The 21,940-nt window shown below is 32.9% G+C and overlaps 2 protein-coding genes across 2 annotated transcripts; both read left to right on the top strand.

The window, feature by feature from the left end:
• The first annotated feature begins 3,471 nt into the window (after positions 1 to 3,471).
• On the top strand, positions 3,472 to 9,308 carry LOC128181778 (protein O-mannose kinase-like). The gene is made up of 2 exons (XM_052850299.1): positions 3,472 to 3,854; positions 8,432 to 9,308. The coding sequence occupies exons 1-2, from the start codon at positions 3,510 to 3,512 to the stop codon at positions 9,212 to 9,214; spliced, it is 1,128 nt and encodes a 375-aa protein (XP_052706259.1). The 5' UTR covers positions 3,472 to 3,509; the 3' UTR covers positions 9,215 to 9,308.
• A 7,527-nt stretch (positions 9,309 to 16,835) lies between these two features.
• LOC128179340 (protein O-mannose kinase-like) lies at positions 16,836 to 21,505 on the top strand. Its single transcript, XM_052846741.1, has 2 exons — positions 16,836 to 17,144; positions 20,629 to 21,505. Exons 1-2 carry the CDS (start codon positions 16,836 to 16,838, stop codon positions 21,409 to 21,411), a joined length of 1,092 nt encoding a protein of 363 aa, XP_052702701.1. The 3' UTR covers positions 21,412 to 21,505.
• The last annotated feature ends 435 nt before the right edge of the window (positions 21,506 to 21,940 follow it).

The raw sequence follows: 21,940 nt of genomic DNA, 5'->3' as shown, positions 1-21,940 counted from the left end.
TTCAAAAAAGATATTTAAAAAAAACCCATAATCATTAAAAAAAAAAAACTAACAAGTTGAAGAATATACTGTAAATATACAATTCAAATGTCTAGATGATAGATATTAATGTGTGACAACTCATCATTGGAGGTAGCAGTAATTTTTCCAGATTTAGTTGGAATGGGTGATATCACCTATTCGAATTTGTAATATCACCTTTACAAATTGGTGATATCACTTATTCAATTTGAATGAGTGTTATCACAATTCAAAAAGGTGATATCACCAATCTGAATATTTTCGAATTGTTGATATCAATTTTGAATGAATGCTATCACTAATTAAAAAAAGGTGTTATCACCGATTCAAATAGGAAATGTCTCCAATTTAACCGCTGAATAGGTGATATCACACTATCGAATAGGTGATATCACTAAATGACACTAAATACTAAAACAGCGCCTAATACAGATGAGCCTATAAATGCCTTGTTAGCGTGTATTGTCATTTTTCCACTACTGTTTGCTCGTTGTTTTATTTATTTTGTTGAATAATTTTTAACTGTTGATAAATAAAATTAACATTAAATTCTGTTTCACGCATTTTCCGAACATTCCTAACTTGCTTTCTGTGGTACTCATGATGTTAAATAAATAAACCAGTTTATATTATGACACCAATTTGACTTACTTACACTAATACCAGTAACTGGAGAATCGATCGGAACGAGTTGTGTGATTGACAATCGGTTACCACCCCTACTTTGATTCAACTTTTGTTGTACACTCTCAAAAGCTGTAATATATTATCAAAATTATGAGATTCATAGATTAATAATGGAACGCACTTGCGGGAGCGGAAAGCAGTCCTGAATGAATCTCAATGAACCAGCTGTTGGTGTCGTATGTTTATCGCTGTGTCAGAACAAAGGAGTTCTAAAGAAAAAATAATGCCAACATTTAGATTTTCTCCATATCATAAATAGATAAATTTTCATATATTTTTTATATTTTCTTATATATGTAAATAAAATTAATATTGGTGTCTGGTGGGTGTATGAAAAGATTGTTGTTCTTTTCCGGCGTTTTGTTTGTGTTTGATTCACTTTGATACTCTCTCTCTCTCTCTCTCTCTCTCTCTCTCTCTCTCTCTCTCTCTCTCTCTCTCTCTCTCTCTCTCTCATATTTAAAACGTTAATTGTCTCTCTATAAGGCGTGTTAAGCACTCGCGGATCAGTTTTTTAAAGGTGCATATTTTTGTTGCTGTAATAAACTTTTGAGTTCTTTATGTAACACAACCTGAATTAAACAACATTTTCACTGAACATTGGCTTCGGATATATTACATGTACATTTATTACTTAACATTTGGATATATTGCATGTACATTTATTACTTTAATAAATAAAATATCAAGGAAAATTATATCAAATTTAGGAACGTCTCGTGTGTCCTTAAAATTTGTATATATCTCGTTAGACTTGGACAATAGCTAATATTTGTTTTGAAAAAAATTATTTACAATAACTATTAACCTAAAATGGACGTGTATTTGTTCAATTCAGTAAAATATGATTAAAAAAAATATCGAATTGATTTGCTAATCTCTCCTTATATAAAAATTACGTTACAATTTTATATGAAAAATGTACGTTTCATATACCACATTGTGAGTACTGCTGGTTCTTTAATAGTCATTAATGTTCAAAATAGTAGCTGCCCTAATACTGCCTGGTTCCCAAGGTGAACAACCATGAATGACACTCTCTACATGGTATCCGGGATGCCGTATAGACGTCGCGCCGAATTAAAATGACAACTCGTTTGAAGTTGTACGGACTGCCACTTGATGTTGCTGCAGATTCTCAAAGCATATGCCGAGACTATAGGTAAGCACTTTGATGTAAAATTGTTTATGACGTAATCGATTGTGGGGTATATATTTTTTAAATGCCGTGGGTCATTTTCAAGATTAACGAAAACTTGATGAAGTTTACGTGATCAAAATGGATCTGACAAACTAGACTGTCTAAATTATTGTGCGTTCAGATCTAAATAATAAATGTTATATAAACTGGCTAGCATCCAGGTATATTTTAAATTATGAACACGCGTTGCTAAAAATATTTGTGAGTAAATTTATACCCTTTAATATTTATCTAAATTTATTTAAATTGTTCCAAAAAAAAATTAAAATGTTCAAGTTGTCCAAATTATGGTTGTGTAAAGGACAAGAGCGTACAAGGCTTGCCGTGAAACATTTGAAACGGCATATCAAATATAAAAAATCTTTACGCATGAAGTGTACATGTAAATGTATAATACAGAACTGCATTTTCTGACAAATAAATAATATACACAAATGCATATACTTGGTACTTATCTCCTTTATTCACTTTCTAAACATTACATCATACATGTAATCTTATATCTGTGCTAGCGCTATTTTTATCCGACATTGCGTGTACAGAAAATAAACATTACGTAATTGTTGTCATTATAATAATTGGTATTATTTTTTTCATAATAATCCAATAAAAAAAGCAAAAGATGTTTTACTTTAAAGAAAATGATTTTAAAATAAAATGCCGTCTTTATGATTCGAACACCCTCTCAAACGAGAAGTAAGTACTACGAGCCCCCGCCTATCACAGTGCACTACGTTGACACAATGAAGTACAAGTGAATAAATTTAACTGTTTGACAAAAATTAATAAAATGAAACGTTTTTGGTGAAAATCTCGAATTTGACCATTATGGGTCTATACTCCATATTAATAAATCAATAATAAAAATCAATAAAAACTTATTCTTTAAATAAAAGTACTTATAGGATGGAGTCAGGACCCATTCATACCTAAATTTTGCAATTTAGAACAGTGAATGACCCAAGATTTAGGCAAAAAACGATGTGCAGCTTAATTGAAAACCTATAACTGCCGTGTTTATAGAATAACAGCACAGTATTGACTTCCATCGTGAAATTTGTACTAAAAACAATGCATACAGACAAAAAAATAGTCTTCTTTTATTAAATTTTAAACTTAAATTTTAACTTAAATTGTTTCGTCTTCGTTGGTCCGAGTGGGGGTTTACAATGCCTTATACGCTCCTGTTCTGTGGAATATCATTTTCTATGATAAAGCGCTGTGTGACATCACTTTTGGATGAACCCCTGTACCTCTATTTATCTTTTCGGGTCTCCGTCCAATAATTTAATTAAGCAAATAGATCAAGGACATCATTGATTTCAACGTAGGCTGTACATCAAAAGAATTGACCCAATAGGAGAGGTTGACTGTTGGTTTGATCATGAAAGATAGCGATAGACTGCAAGATGTTTTCATGAACCCACGTGACTGACATCAGCGAGAGCATTAATTTATACGAAAAATAAATTCACCAAGTAATCTATGTTTACACAGCATTGAATATAAAACTCTTCCCAATCCCAGCCACTGACAGTCTTTCTCTGTTATTGTTACGACACTACATTTACCATCAGTCTATTACTGCACTGACTCCGCGATGTTTCCCAAAAACTTGCAATACCTATGTCAAATGAAGTCAAATTGGAGGCAAACTTTGCTCTGTTGTTGCATGTTTGTGTATTTCTCTTCTTTATATTTATTAAAAGACCATCTTATACCAGGAAATCCCATTTTGAAACATAAACCACGAGCTTTTTCATCACCACAAAACTTCACGTGCACCTGGAGTGTTGTGGAGAACCGAGAAATATGTAAACCAGTGTGTAACCACGGTTACTTTGGACTTTATGGAATGAAAAAATGTCACCCCTTACTCACTTGTGAGGATATTGAACAACTCAAATTAGAAGGGAACATAGGAAACTCAGGATATGTGAAAGAGGCAAGAATTAAACTGTATACATACAATAAATAATTTAGTATTATAACTTCATTTTGTTTAGTAGTATGTAAAGAAAAGAACACACTATTCCGATAGATTGAAACCATGTTGGTACGTAGTGTATTATATATAATATTTGTGATTACATTGGATTTAACCAGCAGTCGTAACTTCGTTTTCCCGAAAGAAAAAGAAAATAAAATGTTTTGTGAGAAATAAATGTCTCAATTCAAAAGTTGTTTGAACTATCGTGAAGCTATGAGGTTCATTTTCAGAGGTCCATTATAAAACCTGTGTATTACATATGAATTCCAAATCACGTTAAATGGTGGTTGCAAAAAGTGTGAACTGATAGTGTAATTTTTTTAAATTACACCCTTGACCTTTAAAAACCATCATTGCAAATTGTAATAAATTATATAACTGTTAAAATAATTATTTTTATAGGGATTATACTTAAGTATTTGATACCATTACAATCATTTGGAAAATTTGTTAACTTAACCCTAACTCTTAGGTTATAAATCGGTTTTACGAAACTAAGTCATTTTTTGCCGAACCATAGTCTACTGTATTTCTGTTGTCGCAAATTATTCCATCTATAATCCAATCCAATTAAGAATAATCAAACCCATAACAAACAGACAAGAACAATAAACTTTTTAAAACATGATTTCTTGAATGAATTGAAATGTAGATGTCTTACTTTTGGATGGTTTTTATTCTTTCGATAAATGCGAAAAGATTATATTCATTTGATAGGATATCAGACAAAGAAACAAACACTCAATGAAAGCCGCCAAAATCACCAGCAAATATTCCACTCTCCTCACAAGATTAAAATGAAAGAAAGCGCCTCCATTAAAAATCTTAGGAGCTTTAGAGCTACATCTTTTGTAAAGCTTCTGAGGATTTTAAAGAAAATTTTACTGATGATGACGAGTTTTATTTATTGTTCTTATAACAATGGACGTGTGGAAATGTAAAATTCATTATATAAGATCATCATATATTTTTCAAAAGGTCAGACCGAAAATAAATCTTCATCAATAAAAACATGCTTTGGTCTAATCACATTGCTTTGTATAACACACCTTAACAGAGCAGAGTTTCGGAGTATATTATCAAGTTTTTCTGTCATTCCTTTTGTTTTTATTTGGACTCAGTCTCTTAAAGAAGAAACATTATGCAAATTGATTCACGAAATGATCCCGTATGGAATCCGAATAGGGCCATATCACATAACGATAACAATGAAGCGATGACGATGAAATTATGATGCGATGGCGCGACAATGTAATGACGATGGTCCGATGGCAAATAGAACCGATAGCGCGATGACGCGATAGAACGATAGCGATGATGCGATAATGCGACAGAGATGTTGCGATGCTTTGTCGTATCATTTTTCTCTATCGCTCCATCGTCATTGCTTTATCGCAACATCGCACTATCAACTGTTTTGCACATGCGTCATTGAAAAAGAAATGGCGTCAGACAGTGAATAAATGAACGCTTTTATATAAGAAATCGACTTTACTCTCTTGATCAATAAGGTAATATGTTTTACGGTGTGACCGTTGGGGCGAGCGCAGAAGGAGCCATACATCTGTCATCATTGTTAAATGCAACCCGTGGACTTAACCAAACCAAAAAACTTTGGCTTTGTCTCGAAAACTTTTACCACCGCAAGGAACCGGAAGATATCAAACTTTTATTCCATTGGTCCCTTCCTAGGCTTATACACTTAAACAAAAAACTACCACTGAGCATTAATAAAATGTTAAACAGACTTATTAAAATATTTTGATAAACACAAAGCCGGTTTTTTTTTAAAAAATTATCTTTTCTTTACCTTTTAATAATGATCATTAAAATCAATAAATTGTGTGTCTGTGTTATTTCTCATTTTGTTCCTTGTTGTTACCGGTGTTTTAATTTATTTCCTCTGTGACATCAATTTTGTTTTTAATCTTTTTAATTTTTGTACGCTATATAAGCGTTGTAGACATATGTGCCCTCCCCCTCTTTTTAGTGTGTGATATCCAATATTATTGAAAGGTTTGACCACATATGCAACTATAACAAATACATGTAGATATTTTAACAGTTTAATTTTTTTTCTTTTATTTATTCATTTCAAAATGACGTGGCTACATGTAGATCTAATAACGATTAGACTTTTCTTTTTTAATAATTTTTTGTCACCTACCTAACGTATACAATGATTGGATCAATATGACAATAAATTTAGCATGGAACTTGCATGTGTATTTACTGAGAAAAAAAAATCATCAAAACAAAACTAATCAGCCAAAGAGTCACCGTTAATAGCGAGAGAAGTATCAGTATTGGTGACTCCCTACTGAGTACTTCCTACACGTTACATTCAGTACAGATGCTTGATCCACCTAAATGTATCGCGGGAATATAAAACGCGAGATCACTGTGACGTCATACTTAACTTTTTGCGCTCGACAGTTTTCGTAAATTTGCGGAATAATTCGGGGAAGGAAATGACGTCATAGGTACAGTTTTTTACGTAAGCATATGTGTTGTTTACTTTAATGTTTTTAAAAGGATTTTTTATTGTTAAATGCAAATGATGTATGCGATTTACAGGTAAGAATTTTCCTTAGAAACGCTTCCTGTTCCACCATGTTGCTATGCACCGCAAAGGATCACTGGGATAGTAGAACGTTTTCACGTGGCCTCATTAAAATTTCTTTGAACAATGTGCAGATTTCAACTCGAATTTTCTCAGTTCGTACACGTTGTCTATGGAGCTCGCTACGCGAGCGGCGCTTCGCGCCGCCTCGCTGCGCTCGCTATTACATATTAGTCCTTCTTGCCAGACAGATTTAGAAGAGCTAAACCATAGTTTAATGTATAAAGATAACAATACAATGAAAGAAAACTGCATGATCGAGTTGTGATATTTATACGTGGAAGGGCATGATTCACTTTTAAGAAAATATATAATGCTTCATATATTGAGTAAAGGAAAATTGAGTAAAGGAAAAGCTAGCTTATTCTCGTAGGACGATGAACTACTTTTTTGATAAATAATGTGTCTGATATGATATAAACCAGTACTTATTTATATGTATTCTTTATTCACTGTAATTATATTAAGTATTGTTTCTTTTTAAATGATTTATGTACATAATACAGGTAATTGTTAATTAAGATGTTGCTATAAAATTATACTTAAGTTCAATTTAGATGGATATTACGTACAAGATAATAACATACTGTTTTTGCTTATGATATATTAGCAGGGATCATGTATAAATGTCCCAAAGCACGTACATATGTGCATCACTTTGTCCGTAATAGATTTACTTATTCACTGTACGAACCCTTAACGGACGCTATTTATTGTGAATACAAGTAAAACCTGTCACAAAGTCTTTTTCTAACCTTCCGCCTGTTTCCTAAGTATGATTATTACTGACATGAAATGAGTGTTTCTTCATTGGACAATCAAATCTTATCTATAATAACATTTTAATATCGTATCTTTTCAAGAAATATTTAAGCATCTTTTTGTCATTAAGCTATGGAACCCTGACAGGGCCATGTAGTTCACTATCGCATTGATTATTACTGAAAATAATAAAATAAATTTTTCTTCATTAGACAATCAAATCTTATCTATAATAACATTTTTACAATTTAGTTATTATCGTATCCATTCAAGAAATATTTTAGCATCGTTTCGTCATCAAGCTATGCAACCCTGACAGGGCCATGTGGTTCACAATCGCACCAGCACACCATCAACGTTTGCGTAGATAGTGCGATGGTACGATAGCGGGAGGACGATGATGCAATCGCACGACAACGTTTAAAAACCAATAATCTTCGTTTATAAAACTATAATTTAGCCCTTTTAAATATGTTTATGTCAAGTAAGAAGGACATGTCTAATTTGTATAACACCTAATTATTATTAGAGAGTTAAGTTTATCAACCAAGTAAGGTCAATTTCTTGTATGAAATCTATTCCTGAAACGATTTCTTTAATGGCACATGCGCAAAACAGTCGATAGAACGATGGTGCGATGAAGCATTGACGCGATAGTGAAGTAGCGAAGACACGATAGAACATCACTTTATCGCTATCGCACTATATCGCCCTTGCATTGTCGCACCATCGCATCATCTTTATCGCGCAAATGCACCAACCCTTCATCGTCATCACACAATCGTTATATCATTATTGATTTATCGCACTACGTCGATGGTGCAATGATGCGATAATGAACTACATGGCCCTTTCCGGATCCTATGCTATCCGTATTCCACAACCCCGCGAACTTATCGTAACTCTGACTGAGGGTTTTTGATTTAGGTCAAGGTCAAATTATCACCAATTACACAATCACTCAAAGAGGTCACGCATGATTGGCGTCAGTCCACCTTAAGTAGCCATGTTGGTAGCAAAGACAAATAAATAAATATTTTTCCTACCTACAAGTTTATCTTTTGATTAAAAAAATTATGTATATATTTTTTTTTAAAGTTTTTTTTATAATGAATTGTTCAAACAATATCTTTCATCCTGTTTTAAGGTGTGGCATTCTTATTGGCAGAAGTTTCCGGTTGTAGTAAAGAAATTAAGGAAATTTGATTGGGCGGGAAAAATTGCAGGCCCTGGTTATCTCCAGGGAATAAATCTGATGAAAAACTTCTATAGGCCCTCTGTCCTACTACAGCTAGTGGGCCATTGCAATGATACCATTGTCACAGAGGTTCACAGACTGCTTGATGCAAGGGATTTGGAGATTCGATTTAAGGAATATCCCCTCTATAACACTTTACAAACCAGGATGCAGTTATGTGTGAGCTATGTAGATATACTAAGAACCCTGCATTCTGGACACGATGGAAAAATATACGTCCAGTGTGACGCAAACCATATCCAAAAATTAGCGGGACAATTTCTTTTTACTGAAGATTTCCGATTGGTTCTTAGTGACGTCGACTCCATGGAAACCATTTTGGTGAACGGGACGAATAAGAGGTTAATTAAATGCACTGTCTGGGGTGAAGTTACAGGAAGATTTCCTGCCCCCGAAGAATTGTGGCCTTACAAAGGGGGATACGATGCTTCCATATTGCCGCTATACGACGAAAAAATCGAGATCTGGAAGATTCCAGACATGTGTCTGTACTTTCTAGGTGATGATGTTTCTACACGTCAACTTAAACGTTCTCTTAAGGACATCCACAAACAGTGCAAGAACCGCAACCCAAGGAAACGACCAACCGCTGAACAAGTGTACAAGACATACCTGACAATTTATAAAGATACGATTAAAAGTAACTTCTCTGGCTTCAAGGAAACAGTGTAAAATTGTATAGAAACTATTAATGTTACATGATAAACGGTTATTTGCATTTTGTACACATTTTCTTCAAAACAATAAGACAGTCTTCATAATTCTTCAAGTTAATACTAGATATAAATGTTTCAAGTTCTGATGTTTCAACATTAGTAATACTGTTATGTATATTTGATATACATTTTAGCTGACTAATCTTTCCTAGTTCTAATGTGGGAGTGTATTGCTCAATGTAACACGTATTCAAATATATGAAGTCGATCTAAATCAATAATCTAAATCTGGATCCCACCTGATTTATAACTGCCTTTGTAGTGTTGCAACTGCCACAATAAATAATTCAAAAATAAATGCAAAATCGTCAAATTATAAACTAAATACGCTTTGCTTGCAAATCAATTAGTTTTTAACTTGACTGTGCAAGATGAACAGTCAAGATTTTCATTTTGTTGTTTGGGGGTGGGGGTGGAAGGGAGGGTGATTCAGTTGATTTATCGATATGAAAATTACTTATTCAGTCGCATTACGGCAATCTTAGAAAGATAAGCCTGTTTATGTAATTACGTATGTATGTACTTAGTAATCTATCATTTTGTTAAAAACACCCTGTCACACTGATATTTTGATAATACATTTAGTAAGTAGAAAATAAACTTGTGATAGGTATCCCAAAGGCCAGTAAGATAAAATTAATATTAAAGTTCATGTGCTATAAACAATTAATCAAAAGACCCAGTAATATTTATAACTAAATTGAAATTATTACAGGGAACGTATCTTTCAATCTAATTAAAACACAGCGAGTAAGCGAGCGGATCTAACATCTAATTTTAATTTGATTGCATATCTTTCTACAATGAACTACTGAACACTAGATCATGCATGGGTTTAACTGCCCGCTCTAGACTTTTTAGACCTTTATTTTGTAATTGTAAATATCAATGTTAATTGTACTGCCCGAATTAAATTCAGGAATAAGGTACAAATTTGGCTCGTAGTGTTATCACTTACGAAGACACTGGAAAATGTAAATATTTTTGAATGAACATTAATAATAAAAGCATCATATTTTTATATATTTTTGTAAAATTTGGCGCAGAACTCGAAATCATTTAAATATATTGTACCTGTTATTCAATGCATTGTGATAAAGACAAGCTTTCCCTTCCTCCTCAATTTTTATCAAACAGTATTTTTTTTTTTGTATCTGGCAATCGTTTTCATTTTTTTTGAGGAATAAGGAATCATTTTTTTGAGTACTATGAGGTGATAATTTTGGTCGGGGCATGATCAAATCCAATAAAGCCCGAAGGGCTTTATAATAGATTTGATCACGCCCCGACCGAAAATATCACCTCATAATATTTAAAGAATGATTTCTTATTACTTATATTTACATGTGTATAGTTAAAGCCATCGTACGATTAAATAATTAAATATGAATAAACGAACCCCGCTGGCGCCTCAATTTGGCGTCATTTGAAGTTATGGATTATATAGTACGAAGTCGATACGTAGTGTTATTACAAGCAAAGACACGAAAATGTTAATATTTTTTTTATCAATCAACCATACATCCATCCCATCTCGAAAGCAGTCACAATGTAGATATAATCAGAATGTATCGATACTAATTTCTGTTTAATATTTTTGATAAATTGAATTCATTAAAGAGATTAACCATGTATGTTGTATAAAATATGACGAACAATTAAAGTTAATATAATTTAACGATTGAATTGTTTTCCATAGCAATTGAAATTCAAAGTCGGATATAAGTTCTTACTGGTTTACTTGCTTTTTGGGATATTTTCCCCCAAAAATTGAATAATGGATTTGGATGCAAATAACTCACTCTCTCTCTCTCTCTCTCTCTCTCTCTCTCTCTCTCTCTCTCTCTCTCTCTCTCTCTCTCTCTCTCTCTCTGTAGCAACTCTAAAAATTGTTTTTTTTATTCGAATCAATCATTTTGCTGTCGCCAAACATTCTTTGCAAATTAACTTATAAGAAAGTATCTCTTACCTAAATAAATCACGCACTGATAGTAACGATTTGTCAATTTTTCACATCTTCCTTTTCCCATTAACATTCTGGTTGTTTTCATTTTCTACAGACAAAGCTGAATCAAGATCTATCAAGATAAGTCCCTTCTCAGCAAATGTTTGATTTAAATATTTTTTTTGATTTAAAGCTATACACGCTATAATTTGCGTCAATTTTGAATAAAGGGGAAAATGTATGTGTTTGATTACTAATAAAAGTTACCTTTATGCTATTAATTATAATGCTCAATTCGATCACGTAACAAATATATCAAATATTAAACAATAAAAAATATTTATTTTCCTGCCAGGAAAGTAATGCCTCCTCGTGAATATCAATCTATCACGTGATATCGACAGCTAAATTTAGTCTATCATACCAAAACTGGTGAAGGGTCAACATCTTCACAATTGTGATAGTTTCACAAAGGAAAGGATATTTTCAGTAAAGGATAAATTTGTCCGATATACGAGTACAACAAAAGAAAAAATACAAGCCTGTAAGTAGATATGAATACTTCCTTTAAAAAAATGACGTAGACCTGTGTTTTTCACCTATGTGCTATTTATAGATCCTATAAGTATTAATACAGAAGTAAGGGTATCGTGAATGAAAAACGTATTTTACTCATTATACATGTATGTATTTCAAATTAACAACTGTTAAGCATATTAAAAATCAAGTGGATATTTAATTAGGCAAACAATAACGACCACCTAGTTCTCCGCGGACATGCGCAATGAGGTCGGTTTGCTCTTCCTTCATCAATATTCATGAAAAGGTATATTTTCCAGGCAGGAAAATAAACAATTAAAAATCTGTATCTTTGTAACGAGATGGAATTCATCATTGTAATATACAGATTAAGGATAACTTTTATAAGTAGACGAACAAATGTGTTTTCACTGTCATTCAAAATTGACGTAAATTATAGCGTGTAAAGCTTTAAATTATAGGTTTGACACTTAATGTAATTAAAAAATTCAAAAAGTCATGTTTTATGTACTTGGGGTCTTTGTGTGTGTGTTTCAAAATATACTCCATACGTATACCCATCTTTCATTACACGTTTCTAGCCAATTTTTTGCCAATAAACGGACATAAAAGACATTTTTTATGGAAAATATGAAAATATACCAAAAAAGGCAATAAAATTTATCACAACATTTTTTATGTTTGGTTCAAAAAGTAACAACATTTTTTTCGAATATTAACACTAAGTTATGTTATGCTATGTTACATAGTTCTGCTTTCTGTGCAAAAATTATTTCTATTACGTGATCGGTCGAAACTGTAGTTTTAATGACGTCATAAATGCACGGGGTTCACGAACTAACGTTTAAACTTCCAAAAATATAAAAAACCCTATCTTTGGGTGATTCCGTCGATGATTTACGAACCATTCGCTGAGTGAGTTTTCAAACCACACGAGAGTTGCTTATATTTGCATCATTTCAAAATTATATATTGGTTGTACAATTATTAGAATTACTGATATTTTGACACTATATTGTGATCGTGCAAACCCACTGTGTGCCGCTACACAGTGTTAACAATGCAATGCAAAGCAACTGCATTGCCTATTTAAGACATTGATGAAATGATTGAAAAATCAAAATCAAAACTTGACGAAGTTTTATTGCATAGGCAAAAGCACTGGAAAATTTAAATGAAATAAAATATAAATAGCAATGTAAAATGTTAATAATTTATAGTTACTCAAATATTAATCAAGTAACCGATTAACCGATATTCAGACATATAAGTTTGCTTTATACGGCAAATCATATTTGCCAATAGTTAGATGTAAGATTTTACCCTTAGGCTACCCAGGTTCTTCCTGAATTGAGATACGCAGCATATTACATCGCATTATGGCATGAAGCCATGAACGTAAAAGATCTTCTTTACACGGAAACCCGTGCGATCAGGTATGCATACTCTCTCTCTCTCTCTTTCTCTCTCTCTCTCTCTTTCTCTCTCTCAATAACGTGGATAATCGGATTCGCTTCAAACTTTTGTTGATTCAATTTAATAGCTGTTTTTAATTACTTAATATGATAACATTGAAAACACATGGAGCATTTAAAGGGGCATGGACATGATTTTGGTCAAATTCAATTTTACTGTTTTTATTATTTACAATGCTTTAGGAATCTATTTCTAATAATCATGTGAAATGAGAGTCAGGCGTAGAGTTTTGAGCCAGATCCAAGACTCGCAATTCGTTGTCACGTAAACAAGGCTCATGCCCTGTTTTTGTTTACGTAGGTTCAATAAACCAGTCAAAAATCTTTTTCAAGCTGATTTGCCTATCTTCTTTTCCATTTTAAGCATAATTAAACAGTTCCTAACGTTTAACACAATCATTCTAGGTCTAAACTTGAATTTTCATTTCAACATTCAAAATGTTATCAAAACGTTTGTTTACATAGCAAAGAGTTCTAAGCCCTGTAACTCGATTATAAATAAACGGATGGTACTCAAATTTTAGTTGCCTGTTAAAAATGTCTTACTGAAGCATTGTAAACATTAAAATCGGACAAATAATTTTTGACCAAAATCGTGACCATGCCCCTTTAAGTTAGCTGCGCTAATTTGAGGATTCATTTCAACATCGGCATGTTTTAAACGTTTTACAAGACAACAAATGAATAATTATATTGATAAATATACATAGTTGATAGTTTTTTTTATATTTATTTTTTCAGTTACCTAGCTAAGTGTCCTTCTAACAGCAATTACCCCGCCTACTCTTCGCTCATGTTCTTTAAACACATATACACGGATGTTCAAAACATTTGTTAAAATACTATATTTACATCAATTGAGTATGATTCCTTCCATTTCTTACGGACAGTTATTGGAAATTCATAGCCCCATAGAAACTGACATAACTGAAATCTACATGCCCCGATTACCTAAAACAGGAGTCCCATGGGTCACATCGCTCACCTGAGCAACAATAGCAATAATGCAGTGCTCCAAGTTGCGACTAAAACGGCTATTTGCCAAATTTTTTACCAAAATCTCGGTTAACGTAACATTTGAAAAAATTTACTCAGGTAGTAGTCATTAGGATTTAGATTGAACAGTGACAGCGTGGCGGAAAGAGGAAAACTTAATTTATTGCAATTTGGATAGACGAAGAAAGGAGATACTGTTGACAGCACTAAAAAAGATAAAAGAGAAGAGTAAGAAAAGTCATTTATTTGAATAAATACAGACCCCCAGTATTTATATGGCATTAGGAATTTTGTAGTTAACCTACATAGAGGAGACCATTTTTTTTTTACTTTATGAGGTTTTTGTATTATCCACTTGCATCTTTGGTAAACATGTGGGGTTTTGCTACAACTTGATGTACTTCTCACGAACATGAAATTGTCATAATGCACAAGAAGATTAAGGGTTTGTCATAGTGCGAGACAATTTCTGATCACCAAGCAAAACATGATAAGGTCTTTCTTCATAATAATGATATAAATACAGAAGGTATACACGAGTTCATTCCTCGTGATGGAGACCAAAATTTTTGAAATGGTCATCAGAAATAAATTTTGGTCACCATTTAGCGACTAAATAGTAAGTGTGACTTTGAGCCATGTAATGATGTCAGATTTATGGAGTCATATATACAAATATCTGGACAAAGTAGTAGAATAAAGATATAAAAAGACTTTCAAATTTTTCTTCAGATATTATTATGTTGAACATTGAGCCAATTTTGAACAGGATGATTTCAAAATCATATCACATAATGTGTATTACTGTTTTCAAGAAGATCTTAAGAAAATGTCTATAAAACCATACGTCAAACTTTGAGCCTCTGGTGGGCCACAAAAATTGTCCAGGTTCTAAGCAATTGTAAATCAATGATATATCAAGATGCTTGCATTTTAGTAAAACCATGTACAATTGTTGATCCAAAAGTAATGTCACACTATGCACCGCGTTTTACATTGGCGCTGTATTGTATAAAATGATACATCAAAATTTTCCTTAGCTAAATTTTAATTTACGGTTGAACACACCTGGAAAAAGTCACTCAAATCAACAGAAAATTATTTGATTATGAAATATATCATGATAAATAAACTGTACATATGTCAAACAAGCGAAAAATTTGCAGTTTGGGGTTAAAAAATGAATATCTAAAAATTCAATGCAGTAAGTAGCAACAACAGCCCCTGAGGGATTTGAACTCGGGATGTACGGATCACAAGCCCAACGCTTTATCCACTCGTCTATGAAGTAAGTTACTTGTAGTCGTCGATAAAATCCTTTTAATATAACAAGATATTGATGTTCATACCATGATATATATCGCCGAGTCATGAATTTACGTCTATTTATGTAAAAATTACATGCTTCAAAATTTGAATAAAACCCAAACAACACAATATTTTGAAACAATATAGACTTTTTCTAACTGTTTTAAAAAAAGTAGGAAACGTTACCATTCATTTCGGATATCTACGTAATGCCTTTTGTCTCGAATGAATAAAAAGACTGGACATGCGAATAGTGATACGAGGCATTCTTTGATTCGATGGATAGAAATCACCAGAAAATGTTCTGGAATTGACAGAACAGGGTACCCTTAACGTGATTCCAATTTTAATAAAAGCATATGTTCTGTTTATAAATAAATTAAATAGACAGGAGATACACGCTCTGAAGGAAAGTTAAACCTTTGGTTCTTGCGTTAGAGCCAACCCCCGGGGATCATGATTTGTACAAACTTGAATCTACACTATCTAAGGATTCTTCCACACGAGGTTTTCTGGCGAATTGGTTTTTCAGAGGAAGATTTTAAAAGATTTTTCTCTAAGTATTCTAATGTAAATTCGACCCCGATTATGGCCCCACCCTCTCCCTCTATGTAAACTGTGTCCTTACCCTGTCCCCGGGGTCATGATTTTCACAACTTTAAATCTGCACTACCTGAGAAAGCTTAAAAAAATATGATGATGTCATACTCAGATTTCCATAGGAGATTATTTGGCTGTTTCTTTTAGCTCTACTGATGTACCTTAACAGTAATTTAGTTAATTTCATTTACTTTTAACAATCATTTTTTTTAAAAAAGATGTAATAATATGAACAATTAAATGCTTTCTTTGTTGGTTCTTGTGGGTAATAAAGGTAGCAATCATTGCAGAAAAAAATTACAAAACCCGATAACGCGATAATGCGGACAAAGTATTATTTCTGCAATATCGCTAACTGCATATCCCGCATGAATCACCAAAGAAAGCATTTAATTGTTTAAGTAACTGCAACTCATGACTGAAACTTTGCTTTTTCAGAAGAATAACTTCTCTCCGAACAGACATTAAATATTTGAGTGAACGGATCGATAATGCATGTATTTAAAATCGACAGAGCAATAGATGCAATCTGTCTTGTTAAAAAAATCTGAATGTACCATTAGGAACAAATATGCATTTAATGCAAAAAATCAAAACAAAGATTGTAATCTATATAATTTCATTTCTAGTTGTACGATATATTTTTCTCGTCATGGTGCGTGTCATTAAAAGTTAGGGATGTGTTAATCCAGTGGCCAAAAAAGAGAAATAACATGAAATCAAAATGGAGGCGAAGTCTACTCGTTTGCATATTTATGTATCTCTCCTTGTTATGTATATTAAGAGATCATCTCTTACCAGAAAATATATTTGGGACACAGAAAAAGCACACTATTTCTCCTGAACAAAACTTCACTTGCATCTGGAGTGTCGTGGAAAACCGCGAGATATGTAAACCGGTGTGTAATCATGGCTTCTTTGCACTTTACGGAATGGAAAAATGTCACCCCTTCCTCACTTGTGAGGATATTGAACAACTCAAATTAGAAGGGAACATAGGAAACTCAGGATATGTGAAAGAGGCAAGAATTAAACTGTATACATACAATAAATAATTTAGTATTATAACTTCATTTTGTTTAGTAGTATGTAAATAAAAGAACACACTATTCCGATAGATTGAAACCATGTTGGTACGTATTGTATTATATATAATATTTGTGATTACATTGGATTTAACCAGCAGTCGTAACTTCGTTTTCCCGAAAGAAAAAGAAAATAAAATGTTTTGTGAGAAAAAAATGTCTCAATTCAAAAGTTGTTTGAACTATCGCGAAGCTATGAGGTTCATTTTCAGAGGTCCATTATAAAACCTGTGTATTACATATGAATTCCAAATCACGTTAAATGGTGGTTGCAAAAAGTGTGAACTGATAGTGCAATTTTTTTAAATTACACCCTTGACCTTAAACCATCATTGCAAATTGTAATAAATTATATAACTGTTAAAATAATTATTTTTATAGGGATTATACTTAAGTATTTGATACCATTACAATCATTTGGAAAATTTGTTAACTTAACCCTAACTCTTAGGTTATAAATGGGTTTTACGAAACTAAGTCATTTTTTGCCGAACCATAGTCTACTGTATTTCTGTTGTCGCAAATTATACCATCTATAATCCAATCCAATTAAGAATAATCAAACCCATAACAAACAGACAAGAACAATAAACTTTTTAAAACATGATTTCTTTTTGAATGAATTGAAATGTAGATGTCTTTCTTTTGGATGGTTTTTAATCTTTCGATAAATGCGAAAAGATTATATTCATTTAATAGGATATCAGACAAAGAAACAAACACTCAATGAAAGCCGCCAAAATCACCAGCAAACATTCCACTCTCCTCACAAGATTAAAATGAAAGAAAGCGCCTCCATTAAAAATTAGGAGCTTTAGAGCTACATCTTTTGTAAAGCTTCTGAGGATTTTAAAGAAAATTTTACTGATGATGACGAGTTTTATTTATTGTTCTTATAACAATGGACGTGTGGAAATGTAAAATTCATTATATAAGATCATCATATATTTTTCAAAAGGTCAGACCGAAAATAAATCTTCATCAATAAAAACATGCTTTGGTCTAATCACATTGCTTTGTATAACACACCTTAACAAAGCAGAGTTTCGGAGTATATTATCAAGTTTTTCTGTCATTCCTTTTGTTTTTATTTGGACTCAGTCTCTTAAAGAAGAAACATAATGCAAATTGATTCACGAAATGATCCCGTATGGAATCCGAATAGGGCCATATCACATAACGATAACAATGAAGCGATGACGATGAAATTATGATGCGATGGCGCGACAATGTAATGACGATGGTGCGATGGCAAAAAGAACCGATAGCGCGATGACGCGATAGAACGATAGCGATGATGCGATAATGCGACAGAGATGTTGCGATGCTCTGTCGTATCATTTTTCTCTATCGCTCCATCGTCATTGCTTTATCGCAACATTGCACTATCGACTGTTTTGCACATGCGTCATTGAAAAAGAAATGGCGTCAGACAGTGAATAAATGAACGCTTTTATATAAGAAATCGACTTTACTCTCTTGATCAATAAGGTATTACATATTAGTCCTTCTTGCCAGACAGATTTAGAAGAGCTAAACCATAGTTTAATGTATAAAGATAACAATACAATGAAAGAAAACCGCATGATCGAGTTGTGATTTTTATACTTGGAAGGGCATGATTCACTTTTAAGAAAATATATAATGCTTCATATATTGAGTAAAGGAAAATTGAGTAAAGGAAAAGCTAGCTTATTCTCGTAGGACGATGAACTACTTTTTTGATAAATAATGTGTCTGATATGATATAAACCAGTACTTATTTATATGGCGATGAAGTTAGAAGTATGTATTCTTTATTCACTGTAATTATATTAAGTATTGTTTCTTTTTAAATGATTTATGTACATAATGCAGGTAATTGTTAATTAAGATGTTGCTATAAAATTATACTTGTTCAATTTAGATGGATAATACGTACAAGATAATAACATACTGTTTTTGCTTATGATATATTAGCAGGGATCATGTATAAATGTCCCAAAGCACGTACATATGTGCATCACTTTGTCCGTAATAGATTTACTTATTCACTGTACGAACCCTTAACGGACGCTATTTATTGTGAATACAAGTAAAACCTGTCACAAAGTCTTTTTCTAACCTACCGCCTGTTTCCTAAGTATGATTATTACTGATTATACATGAAATGAGTTTTTCTTCAATGGACAATCAAATCTTATCTATAATAACATTTTAATATCGTATCTATTCAAGAAATATTTAAGCATCTTTTTGTCATTAAGCTATGGAACCCTGACAGGGCCATGTAGTTCACTATCGCATTGATTATTACTGAAAATAATAAAATAAGTTTTTCATCATTAGACAATCAAATCTTATCTATAATAACATTTTAATATCGTATCTATTCAAGAAATATTTAAGCATCTTTTTGTCATTAAGCTATGGAACCCTGACAGGGCCATGTAGTTCACTATCGCATTGATTATTACTGAAAATAATAAAATAAGTTTTTCTTCATTAGACAATCAAATCTTATCTATAATAACATTTTTACAATTTAGTTATTATCGTATCCATTCAAGAAATATTTTAGCATCGTTTCGTCATCAAGCTATGGAACCCTGACAGGGCCATGTAGTTCACAATCGCACCAGCACACCATCAACGTTTACGTAGATAGTGCGATGGTACGATAGCGGGAGGACGATGATGCAATCGCACGACAACGTTTAAAAACCAATAATCTTCGTTTATATAACTATAATTTAGCCCTTTTAAATATGTTTATGTCAAGTAAGAAGGACATGTCTAATTTGTATAACACCTAATTATTATTAGAGAGTTAAGTTTATCAACCAAGTAAGGTCAATTTCTTGTATGAAATCCATTCCTGAAACGATTTCTTTAATGGCACATGCGCAAAACAGTCGATAGAACGATGGTGCGATGAAGCATTGACGCGATAGTGAAGTAGCGAAGACACGATAGAACATCACTTTATCGCTATCGCACTATATCGCCCTTGCATTGTCGCGCCATCGCATCATCTTTATCGCGCAAATGCACCAACCCTTCATCGTCATCACACAATCGTTATATCATTATTGATTTATCGCACTACGTCGATGGTGCAATGATGCGATAATGAACTACATGGCCCTTTCCGGATCCTATGCTATCCGTATTCCACAACCCCGCGAACTTATCGTAACTCTCACTGAGGGTTTTTGATTTAGGTTAAGGTCAAATTATCACCAATTACACAATCACTCAAAGAGGTCACGCATGATTGGCGTCAGTCCACCTTAAGTAGGCATGTTGGTAGCAAAGACAAATAAATATTTTTCCTACCTACAAGTTTATCTTTTGATTAAAAAAATTATGTATATATTTTTTTTAAAAGTTTTTTTTTTATAATGAATTGTTCAAACAATATCTTTCATCCTGTTTTAAGGTGTGGCATTCTTATTGGCAGAAGTTTCCGGTTGTAGTAAAGAAATTAAGGAAATTTGATTGGGCGGGAAAAATTGCAGGCCCTGGTTATCTCCAGGGAATAAATCTGATGAAAAACTTCTATAGGCCCTCTGTCCTACTACAGCTTGTGGGCCATTGCAATGATACCATTGTCACAGAGGTTCACAGACTGCTTGATGCAAGGGATTTGGAGATTCGATTTAAGGAATATCCCCTCTATAACACTTTACAAACCAGGATGCAGTTATGTGTGAGCTATGTAGATATACTAAGAACCCTGCATTCTGGACACGATGGAAAAATATACGTCCAGTGTGACGCAAACCATATCCAAAAATTAGCGGGACAATTTCTTTTTACTGAAGATTTCCGATTGGTTCTTAGTGACGTCGACTCCATGGAAACCATTTTGGTGAACGGGACGAATAAGAGGTTAATTAAATGCACTGTCTGGGGTGAAGTTACAGGAAGATTTCCTGCCCCCGAAGAATTGTGGCCTTACAAAGGGGGATACGATGCTTCCATATTGCCGCTATACGACGAAAAAATCGAGATCTGGAAGATTCCAGACATGTGTCTGTACTTTCTAGGTGATGATGTTTCTACACGTCAACTTAAACGTTCTCTTAAGGACATCCACAAACAGTGCAAGAACCGCAACCCAAGGAAACGACCAACCGCTGAACAAGTGTACAAGACATACCTGACAATTTATAAAGATACGATTAAAAGTAACTTCTCTGGCTTCAAGGAAACAGTGTAAAATTGTATAGAAACTATTAATGTTACATGATAAACGGTTATTTGCATTTTGTACACATTTTCTTCAAAACAATAAGACAGTCTTCATAATTCTTCAAGTTAATACTAGATATAAATGTTTCAAGTTCTGATGTTTCAACATTAGTAATACTGTTATGTATATTTGATATACATTTTAGCTGACTAATCTTTCCTAGTTCTAATGTGGGAGTGTATTGCTCAATGTAACACGTATTCAAATATATGAGGTCGATCTAAATCAATAATCTAAATTTGGATCCCACCTGATTTATAACTGCCTTTGTAGTGTTGCAACTGCCATAATAAATAATTCAAAAATAAATGCAAAATCGTCAAAGTATAAACTAAATACGCTTTGCTTGCAAATCAATTAGTTTTTAACTTGACTGTGCAAGATGAACAGTCAAGATTTTCATTTTGTTGTTTGGGGGTGGGGGTGGAAGGGAGGGTGATTCAGTTGATTTATCGATATGAAAATTACTTATTCAGTCGCATTACGGCAATCTTAG

This window comes from Crassostrea angulata, chromosome 4, assembly GCF_025612915.1.
Source record: "Crassostrea angulata isolate pt1a10 chromosome 4, ASM2561291v2, whole genome shotgun sequence".
NCBI lineage: Eukaryota > Metazoa > Mollusca > Bivalvia > Ostreida > Ostreidae > Magallana > Magallana angulata.
Note: the sequence above shows the minus strand (reverse complement) of the source record. Positions and strands in the feature narration are given on the sequence as shown.

Coding starts and splice junctions, on each gene's coding strand:
- LOC128179340 (XM_052846741.1), top strand. CDS start 16,836: ATGAAATCAAAATGGAGGCGAAGTCTACTCGTTTGCATATTTATGTAT. Junction 17,145..20,628: donor ACTCAGGATATGTGAAAGAG/GCAAGAATTAAA, acceptor TCCTGTTTTAAG/GTGTGGCATTCTTATTGGCA.
- LOC128181778 (XM_052850299.1), top strand. CDS start 3,510: ATGTTTCCCAAAAACTTGCAATACCTATGTCAAATGAAGTCAAATTGG. Junction 3,855..8,431: donor ACTCAGGATATGTGAAAGAG/GCAAGAATTAAA, acceptor TCCTGTTTTAAG/GTGTGGCATTCTTATTGGCA.